Source organism: Vidua chalybeata, chromosome 1, assembly GCF_026979565.1.
Source record: "Vidua chalybeata isolate OUT-0048 chromosome 1, bVidCha1 merged haplotype, whole genome shotgun sequence".
In the NCBI taxonomy this organism is placed as follows: Eukaryota; Metazoa; Chordata; class Aves; order Passeriformes; family Viduidae; genus Vidua; species Vidua chalybeata.
The window spans coordinates 126,553,175-126,575,959 of NC_071530.1; the positions used below are offsets into that span (position 1 = coordinate 126,553,175).

The 22,785-nt window shown below is 35.8% G+C and overlaps 1 protein-coding gene across 6 annotated transcripts in view; it reads left to right on the forward strand.

Moving 5' to 3' along the window:
- WWP1 (WW domain containing E3 ubiquitin protein ligase 1) overlaps nucleotides 1–22,785 on the forward strand; it is a 56,179-nt gene that overhangs the window by 8,253 nt on the left and 25,141 nt on the right. The window contains exons 2-6 of one of the 6 annotated variants that reach the window (XM_053940841.1): nucleotides 13,235–13,325; nucleotides 16,975–17,113; nucleotides 19,345–19,469; nucleotides 22,163–22,300; nucleotides 22,401–22,464. The exons of 1 other annotated variant lie outside the window; for it this stretch is intronic. In XM_053940841.1, the coding sequence (XP_053796816.1) occupies nucleotides 13,256–13,325; nucleotides 16,975–17,113; nucleotides 19,345–19,469; nucleotides 22,163–22,300; nucleotides 22,401–22,464 (536 nt within the window). In that variant the 5' untranslated portion in view covers nucleotides 13,235–13,255. Of the gene's footprint in view, nucleotides 1–13,234; nucleotides 13,326–13,367; nucleotides 13,392–16,974; nucleotides 17,114–19,344; nucleotides 19,470–22,162; nucleotides 22,301–22,397; nucleotides 22,465–22,785 lie in introns of those variants that run through there. 4 more of the 6 variants (XM_053940835.1, XM_053940872.1, XM_053940849.1 and 1 more) reach the window with 4 other exon arrangements.

Here is a 22,785-nt window from a genome sequence, read left to right on the forward strand (position 1 = left end):
AGTGGGAAGCTATTTTGTGGAGCAGTAATAATGTATTTCCCATTATTGGTATTCCTTAGTCACCTTTTTTTATGTCCCATAAAAGCATAGTGGGGGGGATGTAACAGTAACAGCATCACTCTTGGTTAACATCTTTAAAGTTGTTCCATGTTTGCTAATTTTGCTATGGCTGCAGTAGAGATGTGTTTACACCAGCTAAAGCTATCGTAATTAATAAGGTGGTGCTGACAGACACAAATTCCTGTGAGTGGATTTTATAAGCTATCTGGGCACTCTTGGTATGTGCTCAGGCTCTCTGCCTGTTCAGAAGCTCATACTTCTCCATTTTCCATGTGGTGAAAATAGGTTACCTATGTAGTTCAATAGGGAAGTACCTGTATACCTTTACCTAGGGGTTAAAGTTTTCTGTTTGCAGTGTAGGTACACTAAAATCTGCCCATATTTTAACAGTCTATCTTAATATATTGCTTTATTGCTCTTGATGCAAGTCTGATGAGCAATAATTTAGGGTTCTCCATAACAGAAGACAACCCAGAAAGGCTTGTGTAGCTAGCATATTACATGTTCTGGCAGATATGAGAATCATTCAGCTAAATATTAGAATTAAGGAGGAAATATTCTTCCCTGATTTCTTGACATATGTGTTGGCCTTTAACTATCATTGTTCTGTTCAAGAAACCTGGAAGTTGTTTACTCTGTTTGTTTCACCGTGTGTGTTTTTTTTATCTATGACACACAGAGGAGGTGTTGTGGTATTTTTCATTATTTGGCATTGTGGTAGGACCTAGAAGCATCATTGTGATTAAGATTCACAAGCAATGCTTACTGTAAATATTTTGCTGTAAATTGCTCTGTAGCAGTGGAGCTAGGTTCCATACAGACTTTTCTTACAGTTACTATTCTTTGCTTCGTGTGCTGTTCTAGACCCTTCTTACTTGTAATAAAAAAGGCATTATGCACTGCTGCAGCTCAGACTGATTTAGAGCTTTCTGTGGTGTTTGTGTAGCTTTTAAGTCAGGCAGTGTAGAGAGCTTGAACTCACGCTGCAGCCTTTGCTCAGCGAGCACATGAAATTGTGTCTCTTTGTTACGCTGTTGAACTTTGTGAAACTCATGGGTTGTTTCAGAAGATATTACTTCTCAGTTTATTTTAACTGAGTGGTGAACAGATTCACTTAGAGGGAAGGAGATGAAAGTAAGAGGGGGAAGAGGCAGGTGGACAGTATGAATCATGCATGTGATGTTTGGTTGGGAAAACAAGGCTAAAAAGGTCCAAGTATAAGGCAGAACAGGACAGGCAGATGTGTGCAGTGGAATCATAGTCATTTGTCTGAGCCTCTTGCATAACACTCAGAAATACAGCTTTTGGTAAGCTTCTGTAATGGTACTATATTTTTTCTTAGACCCTTATATGAGGCTGGTAATATATTATAGATAATGCACAGATCAATTCTGCAGCATTTGTAACAATGGTCAGTAGCATTTGTATGGTCATTTGTAGCAATGTACTTGAAAAAATGCAGAAAATACTGTTTGTATATAGCTTGCTCTCTGTATCAATAGGAGTAGATGAAGATTTGGTTTCTGAGGTGGAGGGGTAGAAAATGCATATAGCTTGGCTTAAGAAGGATAAATACAATAATATTTATATCAGACCCAGTGTGAAGAATGTTAGAATTTATCCAAAGGAGGAATAGAGAGCATGACTTATGAGGAGCAGCTCAGGATACCATGTCTGCTCAACTTGGAGAAGATGAAATGTAGAGGTGACGTCATCGCTGTTTACAACTCCCTTATGACAGGGAACAGATAAAGAGGTGCTGATCTTCTGGTATCCAGTGATAGGAGGTGAGGGAATTGCTTAAAACTGTTTTGGTTTGGTTGGTTATTAAAAAATTCTCTGCTGAATCATGGAATGGCGTATGTTGGAAAGGATCTCAAAAGTGGGGTCAAGCACTGGAACAAGCTCCCCAGGGAATTGGTCATGGCCCCAAGCTGTCAGTTTGCAAGAATAAAATAGAGTACAGTATTTCAAGTGGCAGGGACCTACAGTGATCATCTGATCATCTAGTCCACCTGCCTGAGCAGTTCAGGGCTGACAGCAAGGTAAACTATGTTGTTAAGGGCACTGTCTGAATGTCTCTTAAACACTGACAGGCCTGGGTAATAGAGCACCTCTCTAAGAAACCTGTTACTGTGTTTGACCACCTTCTCAGTGAAGAAATACTTTCTTATGTCAGGTTTGAACTTCCCCTGACTCAACGTTGAAGCATTCCTACATGTCCTGTCACTAAATGACCTGGAGAGGAGATTAGCGCCTCCCTCCCCAGTTTCCAGTCAGCAGACTTGCTACTGGTACATTCAACTCCAATATCCAGATCATTGATATAAATATTGAACAGGACTGGCCCTGGAACTGAGCCTTGAGGAATAGCACTGGGACAGGTCACCAGTCAGATGTAGTCCCATTTGGTACAACCCTTTGAGCTCTGCCCTTCAGACAGAACTATTATCTGCCACCTTCCCTTCATTCACAAGGTCAGTGGCCTTATCCTAGAAGGATATAAAATTAAACAGGATCATTTCATGATTACAGCTGCCAAGACAGCAACCTACTGTCACATCCCCTACGAGTCCTTCTGTATTCACAAATAGCAAGTTTGGGAGGGCATCTTTTCTAGTTGGCTCACTGAGTACCTGTGACAAGAAGTTACCTCCTACAGCCTTCAAGAATTTTCAAGACTTCCTCATCACAGTGGTATGGTTCTCCTGATTGATATTAATTGAAATCTTTTATAAGGGCAAGGGCTACAAATTCATGGGTTTCCCTAAATTGCCTTGAGAATAATTTGTAAATGATTATATCCTGGCTGGGGTATCAGTTGTAGACACCCACTGCAACAACTCCTTTTCTTCCATACCCCTAATCCTCCCTCAGGGGCTCTCAATTATATCATCACTAACTGTAAGGCTGTGCAATCAAACCCTTGCTCCCAAACAGAGCAATTCCTCCACCTTGCCTGCTCTGCCCATTGCTCCTGAACAGCCTGTTACACTCCATCCCAGTGCTCCAGCCATGGGACTCCACCCAAGTGTTACAAACACCAGTAATATCACAGCCCTGGGAACTGACCAGTCCATTCTGTTCAGGAAGCATTCTGACAGTGCTCTGAGATACTTTTCGCTTTATGTTAAAAGATGTTTAACTTTTATGTTGCACTGTGTGGAGTCAGGAGTTGGATAGGATGATCCTCAGGGGTTTCTTCCATCTCAGGATGTCCTGTGTTTTAAGAAGAGTTACAGTTTGCTTTCCAGTTCAGTTCTCTCTCTGTCTGCTGCAGGGTTGGCAACTTGGAACTTAGTAACAAAATATTTACAATGTATCAGGGACATTGAAGTATCTCTGGAGAAGTGTTGGTTTACTGTCAGGAAAAACTAGTGCTTTGTCTCATTGTCAAGGCCTCATAAACCTTGGAGGAGGAGAGTGCTGAAGCTGAAATTCTACTTCTGTGAAAGCAGATGCTAAGGAAGCCACTACTTTATCTATACCCACCAGTATGTACTGTGGCCTTGGCAAAAAGATGAGAAGTTAAATGCTTCTATATCCCTGACTGTTCTGACTGGTCTGAAGATTTACTCCCAAAAGTATGTTGATGAAAACAGAAAGCATGAGAATATTCTCATAGTTTTCTTTTAATTTGATTTGTTGGAGTACTAATTAACAAATTTGGGTCCTTTTCCAGACTTCTCAAGTAATTCTTTTTTTTTTTGGGGGGAATGCTTGTAAGCTGTTCTTAGATAAAGGAGTGAGGGATATGTAAGTTGAAGATGGTTTTGGTAGTACTATTGAATTTTAAGTGGAGAAGCAAAGTATTCTGCTGGCAGAAGGTACCTGGGGGTCCTGGTGGACATGAAGTTGAACATGATGCAGCAAAATGTCATGGGGGCAAAGAGGGTGACTGGTTCCTGGGCTGTATTAGACAAAGAATCTCCGTCATGTTGAGGGAGGTGGTCCTTCCATTTTATTGAGCACTGGTGATGAGGCCACACCTGGAATGCTGTGCCCAGTACTGGGCTACTCAGTACAAAGGAGACATCGATGTGCTGGAGAGAGTTTAATTCAAGGCCATCAAGATAATTAAGGCACTGGAACACCTCTTTAAAAAAAAAAAAAAAAAAAAAAGTTTCCAATATTCACTATTAGCATAGCATATGTCCTACAGTTACAGATGTTTTGAACAGTACATTTTACTGTCCTTTAAGGTTTCAGGTCTGTTTGTATAGATAATATTTATGTGCCCGATGGAACAGGTTTTTTTTTTTTTTTTTAACATACACATTTTAAACTCATCAATACCTAAGGAACTGGAAAAACTATTAGTAAGAAGTAAGTACTAAAGGGATCTGAAGGAATCTTATGATCTTGATGAGTAGCTAACTCTTCTGTTAAATAGTTTCAAGTTGTTAGCTTTGCATTTTTATAAACTATCCTAGATTTTTATTTAAGGTAGAGACCTGCATTTCAGTCCATCAGTATTTGTCTGACTCAAGTTTAGCAGTAGGTTGTTGCTCAACAAATGATGGTCTTTACTACAACCCTGTCTTAGAAGTACTGTCACTGTGTGTTTCCATTGTGTGAGAAGTAAAATCAGTGCTCTTAGCATTATTTTATATGATCAGGAAAAAACTGATTTCCATTCCTAGTATTTTCTAAGCTATCGAACAATTACTTAAGCTACTACTTATAATACTTTTACAAATGGTATCTCATAGGTGAGGAGACTGTTCAGTACTACTCACTGCATCTTACAAATTCGCTGGCTAATTATTAAACTTACTCTATGATTCTGAATACATTTAGTACCATCGTTTCATTCACTTTGAGCATAGAACTATTGCTTAAATTGTTTTCACAGGGATTTTGAAAGTTAATAATTTTTCCTTCATTGAGCATACCATCACATAAGTTAGGATTTGTAATGTTTCAGGTTCTTTAGCTTAATGCATGATTTTAAGACATAGGTAGAAGACCTGATTGTAAGCATGCATGCTACTTTGTTCCATTCTTAAATATTTTTCATTTTGTAGCATATGGCCTTCATGTGTTCTTTTGTGTTGAATAATTAAAATGTCTCCCAGAAAAATTTTAAATTATGTAGGTATAAAATGCAAAGACAAGAACATACATAGGACTGAAGTTTAAAGGTAGTAAAGGTGAAAACAACAAAAAGAAAGAGGTTTAAAAAACAGGAAGTGTTTCAATTCATGCAGATGAAAAGGTATGGGAATTGGCTGCTTAGCGCAAAAACAGAATACCAGAAGGTGTGGAACTTGGTTTAGTCTGTGAAAAAAAAAAAAAAAAAACATTTCAGTGTCATATAAACAGATCTATTAAGTTAACTTGAAAGAATCCAAGAATTTCAGGTTAAGACATCCAGATTAGAAATCAAAGGTTAGAGCTGTTTGTGTAATTTGGACTTCGCTTTTCTCTCATATGTCTAGCAGGAGTCACACATTGTAGCACTCTTTACTGGGCTTTGCCACTGAACCATTTCTTTCAATGTATCGGTAAGAATGACAAAAAACCCACCTGCTACTTAATGGTGCTTCATTATTCCATAGTTCTTGTTCAATTAATTTGCTTAATTTCAATTAATTGAAGCTTGTTAAGGCTTTTATTTGACATAGAAAAAAAATCTCTTCAATGTTTTTGCAACTTCTAGTAATTTTAAGTGGGACTTACTGCCTGCTTAACTATTACAATATCTTTGTTTACAGCTATGTATACGCTTTTTAAAGTCCTTGCTAGCTAGAAAGATGTGTAATGCGAAATAATTAAAACAACAGTATAGCTAGGCAATATTTTCTTTTTCTTAAATTTTGTTCTTATGTTCAAACAATTTTGGTTCCTTAAGAGTGTGTGTAACAGAGTGCATATGTGAAAGAGTTCTTCTAAGTGGCTGAAGTATGTCAAGGTACCATTTTGCCAGCTTTACGAGTATTTTAAGTTCTGGCATTCTATTGAAAGGAATCAAACCAGCAGATATTTTCATTAAGTCTATAAGATGTCCATGAATATAGCTTTTTACTGGAAGCTAATATTCACAGGAATAAGATTGTTTTTTCTTCCCCCCCTTCCCCCATACACCAATTAATTGCTGATTAATTAAAGCTAATACCTTAGCATTAGCTTAGATTAATTAAAGCTAATACCTACATGATGTCTTGTCTGTATCCCTAGTCCATTGTACCTAAATCAAAATTTGTATTGGGCTTCACTGTATATTCCTGGTTACTGTATATTTGTTCAGTAAATAGAGTAGAACTGTGGACATTCTGAATTGGCCTGAAATAGTAAATCTTAGAGGAAGAGAACATCTCAAATGGAGGAAGAGAGATGATATTTTTGTGAAGAACACATTAATTTTGTCTTCAACGTGAAGCAAATGTTCAGTGGTTCTCAGAAGGCCCTACTGGGGTTTGTGGAAGACATCTCTTACTGATAAATATTTCCATTGCTTCTTAGAGTGGCATTTGGTTTGTGGTAAGTTTTGTGGCATTTGAGGAAAGAAAAATTTAAGTTCTCTATTTGCCTATGTGTAAATATTACTGTAGTTTTAACTTTTGATGATTAGAGCTATCCATATAGGGAATGCCAAGTCTTAGATATTTTTTTTTGTTAGTGTTGTAGAGGGCAAGATGAATTGTAGAAATTACTCTACTGTTCTGCTCAGTGTAAGAAAGGCCAACACATTTTTGGGTCTACAGATACTTCTCCAGATCTATTTCAGATCTGGCTTCTCTTTGTGCAGATCAAATTACTGAGGTTGAAAGTTTCCTATGGCAAAAGGAGAAATCCTTCATTTTTAAAATTATAATAGAGTTACTGGTTCTCTCTGGAAGTAATACAGTTTTGGTTCTTTTTTTCAAAAAACCCAGTTAATTAGACATATGTTCAATTAGCTGTGACAAAATCATCAGCCTTTTTAATGTTGATAAATAGTGAAATGGACTTTTCAATCAGAATTGTGTTGAATAAAAATTCTGGATTTTGAAAGTCTTAATGGAAAAAAAAATTATTAAGAAACTTACTTTCATCTAACCTAAGAAAAGACATTTTTTCCTTTTTTTTTCTTCTTATTTTTACATCAAGAAACTTGCTTCTGACCCTATACTTGCTGATTTTCATCAGTGTGGTAACTCCCTTCTCGCCACCCCAGCCTTGTTTCTTTGGTGGAAGAAGAGCACCTGGAGGCAAGACTAGAAGTGTGGATGATTTTCTATGCTACCCAACAAAGTGGAACAACTGTCTTTTCCTGAAAGATGCTCACACAGGGTTGCTTTGTCACCCTGCATGCTCTACCATGGGCAGAGTTTCCCTAGAATCTTTCCTTCCTATACCTCACATTCAGAAGATCAGAACAGCTACAGTACAGAAATTCTCACACCTACAGCCTCCTGAAATCACTGTTCACTTCTCTAACCTTTAGCATTAATTGATCTTCTTACATTAATGAATTAAAGTGGGAAAAAAATTAACTGTTTTCTTTGATGGGATTTTTCATATGTTATGAAATGATACCACAGGTAATTGGACCGTACTTTCTTGGTACTTTTGTTTGTCTTGTTCCTAGCTTGATTCTTGTGGTATCATATGATTAAGGAAATGGTTTTCTCTCTTGGTGGTGTACTCTTTTATATCTGAGTGCCTTCATTGATGCTTCATTAAGTATCTCCTCAATTACTGGTTCACAGCATCAGGCAATCTATAAACGTGTGTTTGCTGCTCCAATGATACTTCTTAACTTTTGGCTTTACAAGAAATACCTGCACTAGATGCACTCATTTCCAAATGAGTAATGCGATTTAAAATATACCTGCTTAAATTCTATGAATAAATAATTTTTCTACTATTGAATGAAAAATAAATAAATGAAATATTCACTGTTGTTGTTCCCTTTAATTTCTGATGTTTTAATAGCATTTTGAGATTTGGAGAATATTGTTCACAGAAGTGTAAATTTTATAAATGTTGTTATTGTTAATGAGACTGGCTTCCATGAAACTGTTGATTCATATGAATTAGGAAATGATCCTTTAATTTTTTTAATAAACTTCTATGTTGTCCATTCCATGGTTTTACTTGTGTCTTATTTTGTCTTAATCAATCTGTAATTACCCAAAATAATATATACAACTGAAGTAATATTAAAATATCAGCTGTAGGAGTTAATAACTAGATTGTACTCTTCAAGTTGATGTAACAGTTATGTATGATGGGAGTGGTTTAGAAAGAAGGGTTGTGATCACTGTGGTCTTCATGGGGCTCTCCAGAGTCTCTCAGTGAATTTTTGTTGTCCAGGAATTTTGAGGCTGGGGGTGGTATTTGTATGTGTTGATGAAACAGTTCTGAAAGTAAAGCTTCACATCCTTCAGACCAATGAAGTTTAATCTAGAGCTTGAATAAAGAGCTGTAGCAAGTTCATATTTGGGAATGTGTGGTGATTGTAGCCCTGTCAGAATTAATCCCCTCATTTTCAGGATGATTATAACTACAAAGATGGTGACTTACATTGCTGTATGTAATCCTCTTTTTAAGATTATGTAAAGATAACCTCAAAGATTTTAACCCTTAATTGACATATTCAAGAGTCAAACTGGGCATTTATTTTGAGAGACAAGAAAAAGGGATTTTGGGATGAGGGAAAAAAAGGTTGTCCATGATGCAAAAAAACAGTAAATAGTGCCCCTAGGACACAGTGTTCCCTTGTCCATTAGTGGTAAGGGCTCGCATTATTTGAAATGCAACTTCTAAAATTGTTTAGTTAAAAAATCCTCGTCTTTCAGTGTTTCTTCATCATTTGTTTTTCTTTCTTGTGGAGACTTTTTTGTAAATTAGATCAAGAAAATACAGGTATTTTACTTTTGACATTACTCTAGATGTGAAAACTACTCAGTCCTCCTAATGAGTATTTTTCGCTTCTTTGCAGAATGATGAAATCAGAATCAGTCAGTTCAACTAATTTGCTCTGTTCAGTAAAGCCCTTCTCAATATAAACTATGACAGAAAACTTTATGTATTGTTGGTAAAAACCTATGTTTATTTTTAAAAGTTTAAATGGTTTTTTTTTGAACTTTCCTATATTTTAGTGTGTTTTTCTAAATAGTATTTGACATGCATGTCAGTATTTTGTTTAACAACATCCTGAAAATGTGGAACTGTAATCATTGCTTAGGTGTAAATGCACCTAAGTGTACCATACTGGCAAGAATATAAAATAGATTTCTGTTATAGGATGTTAATTCAACAGAGTCAGAACAGAACATCAGGGGCCTGTTGTTGTGGGTTGCAGTCATGCGGTTATAGCCCCTCAGCCAACCCCAAACCTAACTTTGTTTCATCTCCATCAGCTGTTGAGAATTCCCTCACAGTGCAATAATTTCTCCCAGGCATAGTGGTAATTTTTTCTTTCAAGAGGAGAGATGCAAAGCTAAGTGTAGTGAATTCTTGCTTCCCTGTTATCAGAAGATTGACAAACGTGTTTGCCAACTGCAGTTAGCAGCTTAGTAGCTAGCAGAGCCAGAAACTCAGGTTTGGGCAGGTGGTATTACTTGCAGATAAATCAACACATGAAGTCTGAGGAGATTATACAATGAATTATCTACTTGAGGATTCTGACACTATTTATTTATTTATTTATTTATTTATTTATGTATTTATTTTGCTTTGCACATCCTTGATGTAGAGTTAAAAAAAGGACAAAATTCATCCAACCAACCAAATAAAAACCAACCCTCCCCCAGCATTTTAGATCTACATAGGTTAAACAGTTGAAGGAAAGAAAAAAATCATAATTTGTCAATTACAGAAGTATGCCTAAACTAGTTTTTTAATGTATGTTTAGGACTAGATTGCAGATCTTAGTTTCTTGGAAAGAATTTGAATTTATTTGAGTTGCTTGAATGTGTTGCTTTTATGACATTTTCCATATCAGTGGCCTCCAAAGTCAGGTGTAGAAGACCATCCAGTGGACTGTGTGAAGAAAATCTAGGACTTATATTTTACCTGAAAAATAAGAAAGAAATTAAGCTTTATTTAGTATTGACACTGGCACCTTCTGTAGGTCTGTATGTTGGATGGTCCTGTGTCACATTTGGTTTGTAAGGTGTCTTGAAGACAGATTTAGTATTCCACAGTATGATGGGGTCACAGTAACACCTTCATTTGTTCATTCACTTCCAGTGTATTGTGATTGGAGGCAGTTTACTTGTGCCCAGTTAGGAGGATTTGTGGACTATAATACTTAGTTTTTACTAAGCAAACCCTCATAAAATAGGCAAGTGGCTTAAAAAAAATTCCTGCAAAGAGACCATGGATTGAAGATAATACTAATAATATGAATAGTAAGAACATGGCAGAGCTGATGCTGCTTCTATTCCTAGCGTGAGCTCTTGGTCAGGTGTATTATGAGATAAAACCATTGGCAATTACAGGCGACTAGAAGTCAGCCAAAACAATTTGGTTTGTCAAGAATGGTATTTCAGATACGGATGTACATCCGCTATTGGAAATGATGAACATTGTTTCTTGAGGTATCACCTGATGATAGTATGAAGCCATTACAATTAGCAAGGCACTTAAAAACTAAGCACCCAAAACATGAAGACAAACATCTACAGGTTTTTCTAGCAATGTTGAAGTCAATGCTGTATGTAATCCAAGACTTTACAAGATGTTGCTAAACTTAGTGATAGATCATTCGAAGCCTGTTTTGAGATTTCTCAGTAGCAGAAGACGGAAATACTGTTGGGGAAGCATTTCATCTTCCTGCAGTAGTATAAATGTCTGAAATAATACATGGTAAACAATGTGGTCACAAACTAAAACACATTCTTTTGTCAGCAGATACTCTTGGAAGATGTCTGGAAAACATTGCCAAAGTTCTGAAGAAACAAATATCAGAAAAAATTACACAGTGGGAGAGGCTTGCTCTACAGACACTTGGATGAAAGTATAGGTGTTTGTGGTGTGGCTCAACTTATGGTAATTGCTAGATTCTGGGTCCATAATGAAATTCACAAAGAACTAAGTCATTAGGGAAAGATGTACCAGGCAAGAGACATTCTTAAGCATAAATTCTAAATAGTGTCTTCTTAAATAACAGCATTTTTTAAATGGAAAAATTGTACAAAAGTAACCACAGATGGAGTGGCTGATTTGACCAAAGTAAAAAAGGTTCTTAGCTAAGGTTCCAAGTTGAGCACGACTTGAGAATTCATTCACTGCATCATGCATAGGCAAGCCACAAGGAAGTTGGAGCCATAAGTGCACAAAGTGCTGCAGGATATCATTATTGTGGTTCATTGTATGAAAACAAAACCTTTAAATAGTAGAGTATCTAACATAATCTATAATGACACTGGGTGTGACCAGGAAGATCTCGTGTACTGTGCATAGGATCACTAGTTATCATGGCAAAGTGCTTAGAAGAGTTGTAAAACTTGAAGATTAATTACATGTTTTATCTCACAAAAAGACAAGTGTTACGAATTTCCTGACCTGTTTGGTGATAACAGTCAGCAGTATGCTGACTATCAGTTATTTTCAAAAAAATAAAGACACTTAAGACACCCTCACTTGAAGGTCAAGATGGTATTTTAATAAGTAAGAGACCTATTGCTTTTTGAAATAAACTGATGCAATGAAGAAAGCATTTTGAAAATGGATGTTTTGAAATGTTTCCTTGTGTGATTTTTATTGCCAGAAAAGATGTGTCATCTGTAAAACCTTCCATATTTGTACACTTAAAATTGGAAGCAGAATTTCCTTATCTGCTTAAAAGTCTTCCCAGATAAGAGTTTCAGAATCTTAAAATTTCATAAAAGTATAAAATGCACCTTCCATTGGTTTGCAATAACAAGTGATTGATATCAGGGAAGATGGAAGTTTACTGGCCAAATTTCAAGAAAAACCTTTTCATAATTAGTGGGTGGAGATGCAAAATGAGTGTCATGATTTAGAAAGTATAGCCAGTGATGCAGTTTGATTTGGATGTGCATATCTTTGTAAATTGTGTTTTCCAGTTGTGACAGTCAATAAACTGAATCTAAAACTAGGCTTGAAATCACTGTATTACAAAGTGCTAAGTCAACATTTTAAAAAATGCTGAAGCATATTCAATCACATGGCTCTCACAAAAAAAAAAAAACACACTTTTTTTTTTTTAGTAAGAGAAAAAAGTATTTTAAAATACTGTTTATTTCATCTTCATCTCATCCTTTTAAATTTCTGATTTTATATGTTGTAATATACACGGGAGTGTATTGGTAAAGTGGTAGATATATTTAATTTATTAATAAATACACGCGTATTGTGGGTATGTACTCAAAATTTTTGTACTTATAAAAGGTTTGGTGACAGCTCTTCTCTTATTGTTACTGAAACCAATTGTGTTCACAGAAACAAATACATGGAAGTTCATCCAGATCAGGGAAAGTCTATTTTACACGTATATATTCTTTTCTTGTGAAAAGTCGTTGTCTGATAGAAACAGAATGTTTTCCTTCTAGATGTGAGTCGGGTGTAGTAATTCGGGAGGACACGAGTGATGCTGTGTGCACGTGTTTGTGCTGGGGTGTCCCAGCTGGGATCCGACACACTCAGTTTTAGTTGCTGAGTGGTGAGGTGGGGTGTCCTTGTGAAGTGCTTCCTGTCTCAATAGATGAGGGAAGTGATTTGTGGGTGGACAGCAGTGGGGCAGGAAGCTGGTGGCAAATGTAGGGATAGAATGCAAACGTTTGTCTGAATCGCTCTCGTTACTGCTCGAGTGTATTGTTCTGGTGACAGCATGATTTTCAAGCATGTAAATATTTGAAATGTTTTGTTCAATTGTTGGTGCTCAGCTTATCTGAAATCAGACCATAAGTGTGTCTTCTAGAGAGATATACCACAGCTGTGATACACCACAGCTGAAATTTCTATTCTTGCCTTACACAGTTGTTCTAAGCTATGTTAATATATATGTTACTGAAGTGTCTTGGCATCCTTAGAGGTGTAATGTGGGACAAATTTCCAAAGTGATTGCTTTTTTTAGCTGCTGTTATGAAATAATGTGTTCTGCTGTACCTAAATAATATTTGGTAACTTCTTGATTAGTTGAACATTTTATTTAATAGCTGTAGTTGACATGCAGAGAGAAGTACTTTTTAATAAGCTATCTGTTTGCTCTTTTTAGGCTGAAGCCTAAACCTCTGACATGGCCACAGCCTCACCAAGATCTGATACAAGTCACAACTGTAATGGAAGATTACAGATGCAAGTAACAGGCAAGTAGTGACTTGTATCATAGAGATTTTTATAGGAAAACATATGTATTCTACAAAAGCAATCCTGTAAGTGAGTGTAAAAATGAACTAGTTTAATATCTTAATTAATGATCTGAATGTTACAGTTAATATTGTGACTATAATATATGTAGGTGATTTGAGGCTAAATAGAGATTATACAGTGAGTTGCATGATAGGGTTTAATATGTCTTCAAAATAAAAAAGGTATTCCTAACAACAGTACAGACAACTCAAAGAAGTTTTGCTTGGGAACAAGTGGTTAATGACATGTATTCTGAAGAGGGAACACATATTACTGAAATTCTAGGAAAAAGGTTGGTGGTTGTAGTGAACCCCAAGCTGAAAATGTTTTAGTGAAGCTGGAACACTGGAGGAGATCACAAAATTTGCTAGCCCTTCAGAAGATTAAATTCTTTGATTACATATCAGATAAATATTTGTAGAATATAATATCCTTAGGGCCACAGATTAGACTTAACAGACATATGGAATAACTTAGGTTGGAAGGGACCTTTGGTGATTCCCTAGTCCACTCTGATGAAGGCAGGGCTACCTTTGAAGTTGGATCAGGTTGCCCATTATATTGTCCAGTTGAATTTTCAGTATCTCAAAGTCTGTAGATTACCAGCTTTCCTTGTGATAAGCCATGTCACTTTGAATGTTTTTCCTTCTATCCAGTTGCAATTTGCTATGTTGTCTCTTTCTTCCTTTTGCTCTGCTAGTTGTCATAGTTTGAGGCAGAAATAAGCCATCCCAGTATCCGTGGAAATTTCTGGAAAACAGTCCTGGAGATTCCTGATTGTGCTGGGGACACTTTTTCAATAGATGTTGAACAGGCCAAGTAGATTATGCATTTTGCTACTGATGGACAAGGACTGGTCAAAGATGTGACAATTGTCAGTCTTAGCTACTCTCTCTGTGGGGTGGCAGAACAGAAGTGAAACTTCCTTGTAGTCTGAAGATAAGCAAAGTGCATTTAAGTAAACAAGTTTGATAGCTAATAGTGACAGTATTACAGCAGTTAAAAATGTTACCAGCACATAGGTAAGATATTGTACATAAATACACCTACCATAAATATATATATATGTGTATTTACATGTATAAGTATTATTTCACCATTGATAACTAACTTGAGCTTTCCAGAGATTTTGAGAAATCTGGGAGCGCTGAAGTAAATATGGATGCATGGCTAGGAATATATTAAGGCTATCCTGAACAAAATTTGGGAAAAACATGAGTAAGATACCATGTCTTAATAAAGGCTGCATGTTAAAGAAAGAGGCATCTTGCTGGATGATCCAAAGATGGCCAGATTATCTGAGAAAAAAATATATCGTTGAAGAGTCCCCCAAATGGATAATTTATGAAATTGGATAAGAGAGGAGCCTCAAAAATTATTAACCTTATGTAAGGAGCACATTACTCAATAATGTGATGAGTCATCAAAACTGGCAATGACTAATAGCAGAGATGGAGCCACCTATAGATTGAATGTATATATATAACTGTAAACTGACTTACACAAATGACCCTTAAATTCAGATCTGTGTCTACAGAAATGGTATTTTTTTATCCTGTGCTGAGATGCTCCTTATGTAAATAGTTTTGTATTTTTCTGGTACTGAGACTTCTTTTGACTCCAAGAAATCTGGGTCAGGGCTCAAATGGGAAGAAGTCTTTACAACATTTGTGATTGGTTTTCTGAAGGTTTAGTTCTCTAAACCTAGTCTTTATTGCAGGATCACAGGAATGAATGCCAGTGGTATTCCCAGTAGTGGGAGGCAGAGGAGTGTGGGACTGTAGTATTGCTGACCTACACTGCATATTTATGTGCAGTTTTGTTTATGCTGCTGTAGAAGCTATAATTATTTCAAGAACTGCACTTAAAAAACACTTTTATAAAGGCAGCAAGTATCATAGACTCATTTTGCAAACAAGGAATCTGAATGGAGTGGCGACTTGCTTGAGTTTGGACAGATCTAACATATTGTAGGCATGCTTGGCCATCAGTATTTGTTCAAATATTCTTGGTGAGATCTTGTCTTGTTAGTTCTTTTGGAAGTATTGCTGGTATTATTACTTATTCACAGGTTTTTTTAGATGTCCTAGCCAAAAGATGATCATGGTCTCCTTTTATGTTTGGGGACTCAAAACATAATCAGATAAAAGAGGGGAAATTAAGAGGAGGCTTGAATATCATTACTAAATATTTGTGTTTTAATAATTGTTGTATTTTCCTTTGGAAAGCAAATTGTGGAGGAAAATGTGGAAGAAGTAGAGGTTGTCAAAACTTAAAAATATATCATAATGTCAGATGAAAAAATATGACTTGTGCATGGAATTACAGTTTTAGTTTTCTACAATCTAGCTTTCATCATTATCAGGGCTGCAGTTGCCTTTTGTGACCCATGATGCATTACTAAGACTGGGCTTTTCAAATGTGAGGAAGTTAAGTTTGCACCTTTTTTTTTTTGAAACAAATAAAAGTTCATGGTTTGTGCCTTTAGAATCTTGGATGGTTGCCCTGGATTCCCACAGGTTGCATCCCACCAACTTGTACATGACTAATGTATACATCTCTGAATACTGCAATCCAGAAATATGTCTCCCTTTCAGTTTAGTAAACTTCCACGTTGAGTTAGCAAATACCATAAAGAAAAGGAATAGGGAAGATTTTTTTTCCAAATGGCTGAAAACACTCAGCCTTTTTTTTAGTTTGCAAGTGGAGGGAACAAGAATCACACTGAATCAAGGGAGGAATTAGAGAGAAGGCATAGGCAGCAGATAAATATAGTTGAGAGTCCATTCTTGTGGTCTTTTCAAGACATCATCTGCCAGAAATAGAATTTAAAATCTTGGCAGTTAGGCTGCTGTTGGTTTTTATAGTGACTTTCTCAACTGGGCATGGACGAGGGAGCACAGAGGAACTCACCACTGATTTGGAGGTGAAAGTAGCTTCTTTAGTCAGTGATGTTTCTTAATTTTTGAATATATACCTGAAACCTTTGAGTTCATCTGCAAAGCTGTTTAAATAGGGGAAATCTTAGAGTAGCTTTCTTAATTGTTACAAACTGATGTGTAAACCCACAAATTCAACCATGCAGTAATACAGGCAAATAAATGAAGCTCTGTATACAGGCTTTGCTATACAGGGACATTTTGAAATAGGCATGAACTACATTGACTTTCCTAACAATAAATAACTAAAAAATAAGGTCTGTCTGATAATCCCTCAGATGCATCATCAGATGTATCATATTTATGCATTTTTCAGTTAAGGGAAGAATAGGGAGAACAATGAGAAAATAACCTACGTTATTTCCAGTGTTTATCCCTAAAATAATTGTGCTGTCTCTACAACCAGTCCTGCCAGTATGTGGGGAAAAGAGTATGTGACACTTGGTTTCAACTATCTGACAAAGTAGCTTTTGAAAATAAAAGCTACTAATAAAATAAAATGGTAATTTTTGCATTAACTTCTTTCTCTTCAGCAGAAGTAGAGTAGGTGAGGAAAAACATTGCCTTGCAAAGTATTTCATACAGTGTGTAGGCAGGACATTTTCTGTTTTTCAGCAACAGTATGGTGTTTATATTGCTTTATAGATAAAGCAATGTATTTTATTAGTTTCTAGTGCCAAACTGAAACGGAAAAAGAATTGGTTTGGAACAACTTTCTACACGGAATTAACTGCAGATGGAGAAATTAAGAAAACAGCAAAATCAAGTAGTTCTTCAAATCCCAAATGGGATGAGCAGCTGACAGTGTAAGTAGATTTTTTTGGTTGTTTGATACTATTTATTAGACAGACATTGCAGGCAAATATTTAGTAAGCTTGGCTGCCAACATAGTTTGCTCTGGCTGTTGATGTCTAAATGCAGACGTAAGTTGGTATTTATCTAAAATTATTTTTTTTCTGAATCCTTACAATGTATTGAGAATGCTTTTTTCCTACAGAGTGTATTACTTGCATACAGTGGCAATACATGATACAGCCTTGATATTTGTTAGCACTTGATATGTGTTTAGCATACATTGCTACAAAGACTTACTAATTATAACCATGTCATTCTCAACTTTAGAAGGAAAAAAGTCTCAACTGGATAAGTAATAGTTATGAGGAAGGTCACTTCTTCCTTTGAATTTCCCAATGAAGGGATATACACACAAAAACTGCGGAGTTACCTCGCACTTACCTTGATATTTGACCATTTTAATCTTCTTGTGGTTTAGTTTGGTTTAACTATGCTAGGAGTGTAGATATACCTGAATAGGATCCCATGAAGAGCTGGCAATCTTGTACTTGGTTAGAATGCTTTATTCACAAGCAAGATTGTATTGGTTCAGACTTGGGTCTGGGAACAGCATAGCTCCTGTCAAGTGGCATTGAGCCTGGGCCAGTACATTTCACAATATCTGACATGTCTGTGTGCGATAGCTGGCTTTGTTAGCAGTAGGAGCCATGCTAGATTCCAATAAGAGCTGGAGAGTATGTCTTTGGGGAACTCTTTGCATGGGAACACTTACTCCAGACCAGGTCTGAAGCAAGTAGGTATTCCTGTGCCTCATTTCTTGGTATTTCAGGTTAAGTGAACATATTAGCCCTTTGCAATGTTGCAAAAGAGAATAATGTAGTCTTGGATCTGAGGATGATTTCCAGGATCAAGAACTAGAACAAGTACAGAGCTATCATTATATTCACAGAGACCTGAGTTTCTCTTGAGGAGGCAGGTTTGCTTTGGCAGGATTTGGTGATCTGATAGAAAAGGGGTAAATTGCAATGCATAGTAATGGCAGGCTCATTTCATAATGAGTATTGCTTACCTAGGGTCTTACCTTTGTATGTATTTTTAAGGTATACTTGCCCCCTCTTCCTCTGGCGATTGGAATGGTATTTGAGATTAAGTGACCTCTCTGGCTTACCAAATTCCCCTCACTTCTATGTGTTAGCAATATATCTGCGTGTGTAGTTGTTGGGGATCTTTTCCTTTACATTGTTGAGCTGCTCTTTTACTAAGACCTCCCTTAGAAGGCAGCCTATTCAAAATGCAAAAATATATTTGCTTGTGTTTCAGCAGAAAAGATCCACCTTGTCCAACATGTTCAAGTGACTGTACAGTTAGTCCTATTGTTGGGAGAGTGGGGCTTGTTTTTATTATGATTCTCATCATTGCTGATACAAATTTCTGTATATATTAGGTCAGTACTGATGGATATGTGGCTTTTGACTTTTTGCAATGAAGTGCTTCTACTCCTGTTTTTCAAAGCCAAGACCACCTTTGCAGTAGTAGACCCTGTATTACAAAACTTACTCTCCAGGACCTAGCATAGCTTGAGCAGGGGAGAGATCAATGCCAAAGCTTGTAATAACATTACTGCAATTGAGTCCTTTGCTTTCTGCTTCCCTCCAGTTTTTACTTTAGCTTAATCATTTGAATTTTCCCCTCTGATTTCTGTGAGTATGCCTTATGGTTTTTTATATATTTGTGGATTCACAAAAAATGTTTGTCAACACATCCATGGCAGGCTGATAGCTGTTGAGTGGGCTCTTGCTTGAAAATAGATGCTTTGTTGCTTTTTTCCTTTTTGAAAAATATTTAGCATTTTTCTTTGCAGTGACAGAAAAATATACTTCCTACCTTTTCTCCATATTTATTAATGTAAGTTTTCAGCTAGAACTCTGGAGGAATAGGGGAACTAAGCCTTTCATAAATAAAGATATGTTTTCTGTAACTGAGATTTGAGCTGAGTGTAGGTTATTCTGATACTTCTCAAATTCCTTAGGCTATCATAGTAATGCACATTAAGTTTCATCCTAAGTGTAGATATCACAGTGTTTGCAGTTCTTAGTTAAAAATTTCCCCTTGCAATACAAAATTGCACTTCATTAGTATCAAGAAATACAGTAAGAAAATGAATAAAGTTCAAATGCTCCTAATAACAAGAATGAATTCTTAAAAATCTGTATATATTTTTTAAAATGTATTTTTTATGCAGGAATGTGACTCCACAGACTACGCTGGAATTTAGAGTGTGGAGCCATCACACTTTAAAAGCAGATGCTTTATTAGGAAGAGCCACTGTAGACTTGAGACAAGCTTTGGAAGTACACAATAGAAAATGTAAGTTATCATGAAGGATATTTTTAATAAAGTAAAAATATTATTACTAATCTATATATCAAACTGGCAGCCAGACAAACTATATGTGTAATTACGACTGACTTTCAGCTGATATCTTTACTTCTCTCTTCTAGAGATGTCTGTGCTATTGAGAGCATTTTAAATGTAACAATGGGATGGAATACTTTTGAAACAAACAGTAGAGTATTAGTTGCTGAAAGTAAAAGCAGAAATGATTAAATACAATGTTTTGTAGCAAGCTAGTAACCAATTTGATAGAAGATCTGTTTTAGATTTGGTAACCAAAAAAAAAAAAATTAAACTTTCAGAAAAGCTGTGTAATTTTTCATGTTTTCCTTCTCTGGAGTCACTAATAGAAACGCTGGATATTTGTCTTGTCCCTCATAATTTAGATGCCCAGAGAGCAATAGAAAACATTGATTAGTGAAACAATTGTGATCTTCCTTTTACATTAGAGATTGATTGTTCAATGTAACTTCTAATATTAAATATTTTAATCGAATATATTTTATTTGCTTTTCAAATTTTTTTTTTTTTAATACAACAAGGTGGTGAATCCACACTTTAAATTCCACTCCAGAGTGGCAGTAGAATTCCAGCTAAACCAATCTTAACCTTTTTCATAAGTTATATATATAAACCTGAAGTGACGGTTTAGAACAATGGGGGGAAGGAGAGCCAAAAAAAAAAAAAAAAAAGTGAATTTTTTCTGATTTTTACAGAAAATGGAAACAGAGTCCAAAATTAAGTGGGGCTTCTTCAACAGTATTATAACGATTCGGCAGTAAATTTCATAGTTAGGCAGAAAAATTTATTTTTAAATAAGAAAACTGTATCAGAAGAAACTGGGTTATAATAATGTTAGTCACCAAAAATGTAGTTAATATTTTAACAATTTCTAACAAAATATTTAATATTTTAATAGTGTAGATCCAGGGGAGGTAGGATCTAACAACTTGACAAATTTTTTCAGTTGACTGAGTTTGCTGTACATTGCACCAAAAGTAATTTATGTACAATGTTTCTAATTTGGGCAAGTCAGTAGTTAGACACTTACTGGATTATCTAAGAATTCACTGGTAGAATAATCTGATTGGTGTCCTTCATTCATTTAGTTATTGATGCCTATTCTAAAATGCAGCACTTTAAAGGCTCTTTGCTGATGAATATGGAAAGAGAAGTCCTCTAAATGCAGAAACATTAGAATTAATTTGGTTACTTTTTCTGCTAAACTATTAAATTGCTATTAAACCACGACTATTAAATTGCTGCCCACACACCTCACAGTTTTCTTGCCAGCTCAATTAAGCTAGAGCCAGCAGTCGATCTGATTTAGGATGATAACCTATTAAAATAACAGAAGTTAAACCAACCACCCTTTGCAAAAATTAAGTGTGTTAATTAAACAATACAGTGGTAGGTTAGTTTTGTCTCTTCTTTGAGATAGTACTTTTTTCCAAAAAAGTACTAGCAGCAGACCAGTGTGTGTCTGCTGGTAAGTGCTGCCCAACTACGCTGTCAAATCTGCTCTTTTAAGTAATAGCTTGGGGGTAACTGGCAATAGATTATAGCAGCCTCCCCTGTTTTTTGTGTTTATTGTTCACTTATGATGCATGCTAAGAATGAAAAAAAAAAAAAAAAAGGAAACGCTAATTTAATGCATAGACGTGCCCAGTTCAGATTTTACTTGGAATGCTGTCATATGGAGGGAAATATGATGGTATATCTTTAAAAACTAATACTTTAATCTGAGAGCACAAATACTAAAAGGTCTTAACCATTTCAACCTGATTAGTGTGAACTCCTAGCTGACTGTGATTGGATTTATGACATGTACCTTCAACTGTTTTACTTGTAATAGTTGATTTAGAGAGACTTACATAGCATCCCCCGCATGTTTTACCTGTGGATTATATGTGTCTCACTACAAATGTGTGTATTGCTTGTCAGTCAGATTGAATTATTTTACTGCACCATCAGTTATCTCAAATTTTATTTGGTGAAAATAGTATCTGATTTAACTTTTGGTTCCCTGAGGCATCCTCTCTTACTGTTTAATCCTTAGAGTTGCAATCTATGAAAATGCTAGTAAGGATTCATTTAAAATAGTCTTGAAATTGAGGGAGGACTCTATGGGGTCTTTGCATTCATTTCTTCCTCAAAGAGATGTTTTTTTCAGTGGTCTTTTAGAATTAGTTTTGGAAGGTGCTATGAGAAATGAATATAGGCTGTGGTTGGAAAATGAAGGGTTCACAGTGACTTTTTAATATATGGATGTGTGGTTCAGAAGTTGTTTGACTTTAAGCCATCACATGTTATGTAAGTAGTGCATAATTTTCAAAGGGCTTAATGGAAATGGCAGACCTGGGAAATCATTAACAACAAAGTACTGAATCCACATGGATTCTTTAGCATAACTTTAGAATATACTGTGTAAACAGACACTTCTTTTTAAAAATAAAGTGTGCATGTACACACAGCCGGTGTAAATATACACATCTCCATGGTGATTTCTGCTTTGATTTGAATATCTCTGATGTTCAGTTTTATAGAACTAAATGCATATATCACATTTGTGTGTTGAAGGTCTCTTTTGATATTATTTAGAATTTAATTTTTCCTTTACCCCTTCTTTCCTTCTTGTCCCCTACCAACCCCAACTCCATTTTTAGTGGAGAAGGTGAAAGAACAATTGAAACTCTCTTTGGAAAACAAGAGTGGCATGGTGCAAACAGGTGAACTGACTGTTGTGCTAGATGGTTTGGTTGTTGAACAAGAATCTCTTACAAATCTCAGTTCATCAGCAACCAGTAAGTTAAAATAATTAAACCAGATGATAATATTTAGATTAAGATTTCAAACAGATATAATAGAATATTTTTATTGAATTTATTTCTTACTATTCAGTAGAAGTTCAGCAAAATGGCGAGGCTGTACATGAAAGCAGAGATGCTTCAGCAAGAAGTTCATCCAGGTTGGAATTTATTTTTGTGTTTTATGTGATATGAAGTGTATCAGCAAATTTATCAGTTGAAATGTTTGGGTTGTTTGTGCTTTGGTGGGTTTTTTTAAATAGAAGATGAGAGATTTCAGCTGTTGAGGTCTAAATTATGTTGCTGCAGGTTTTAGAAACATTATTTGTTTGATAATTACATAATTTAGTTCAACTGATTGGAAATCTATAAAATGCTGCAGCAGAAATTAGGGGAGCAGTGGGTCAGTGTATTTTTATGTACTTATTCAATTTATTTTCTTTTGCTGCTTAAGAACCATTTCAATTAATGTCTACCAGCTT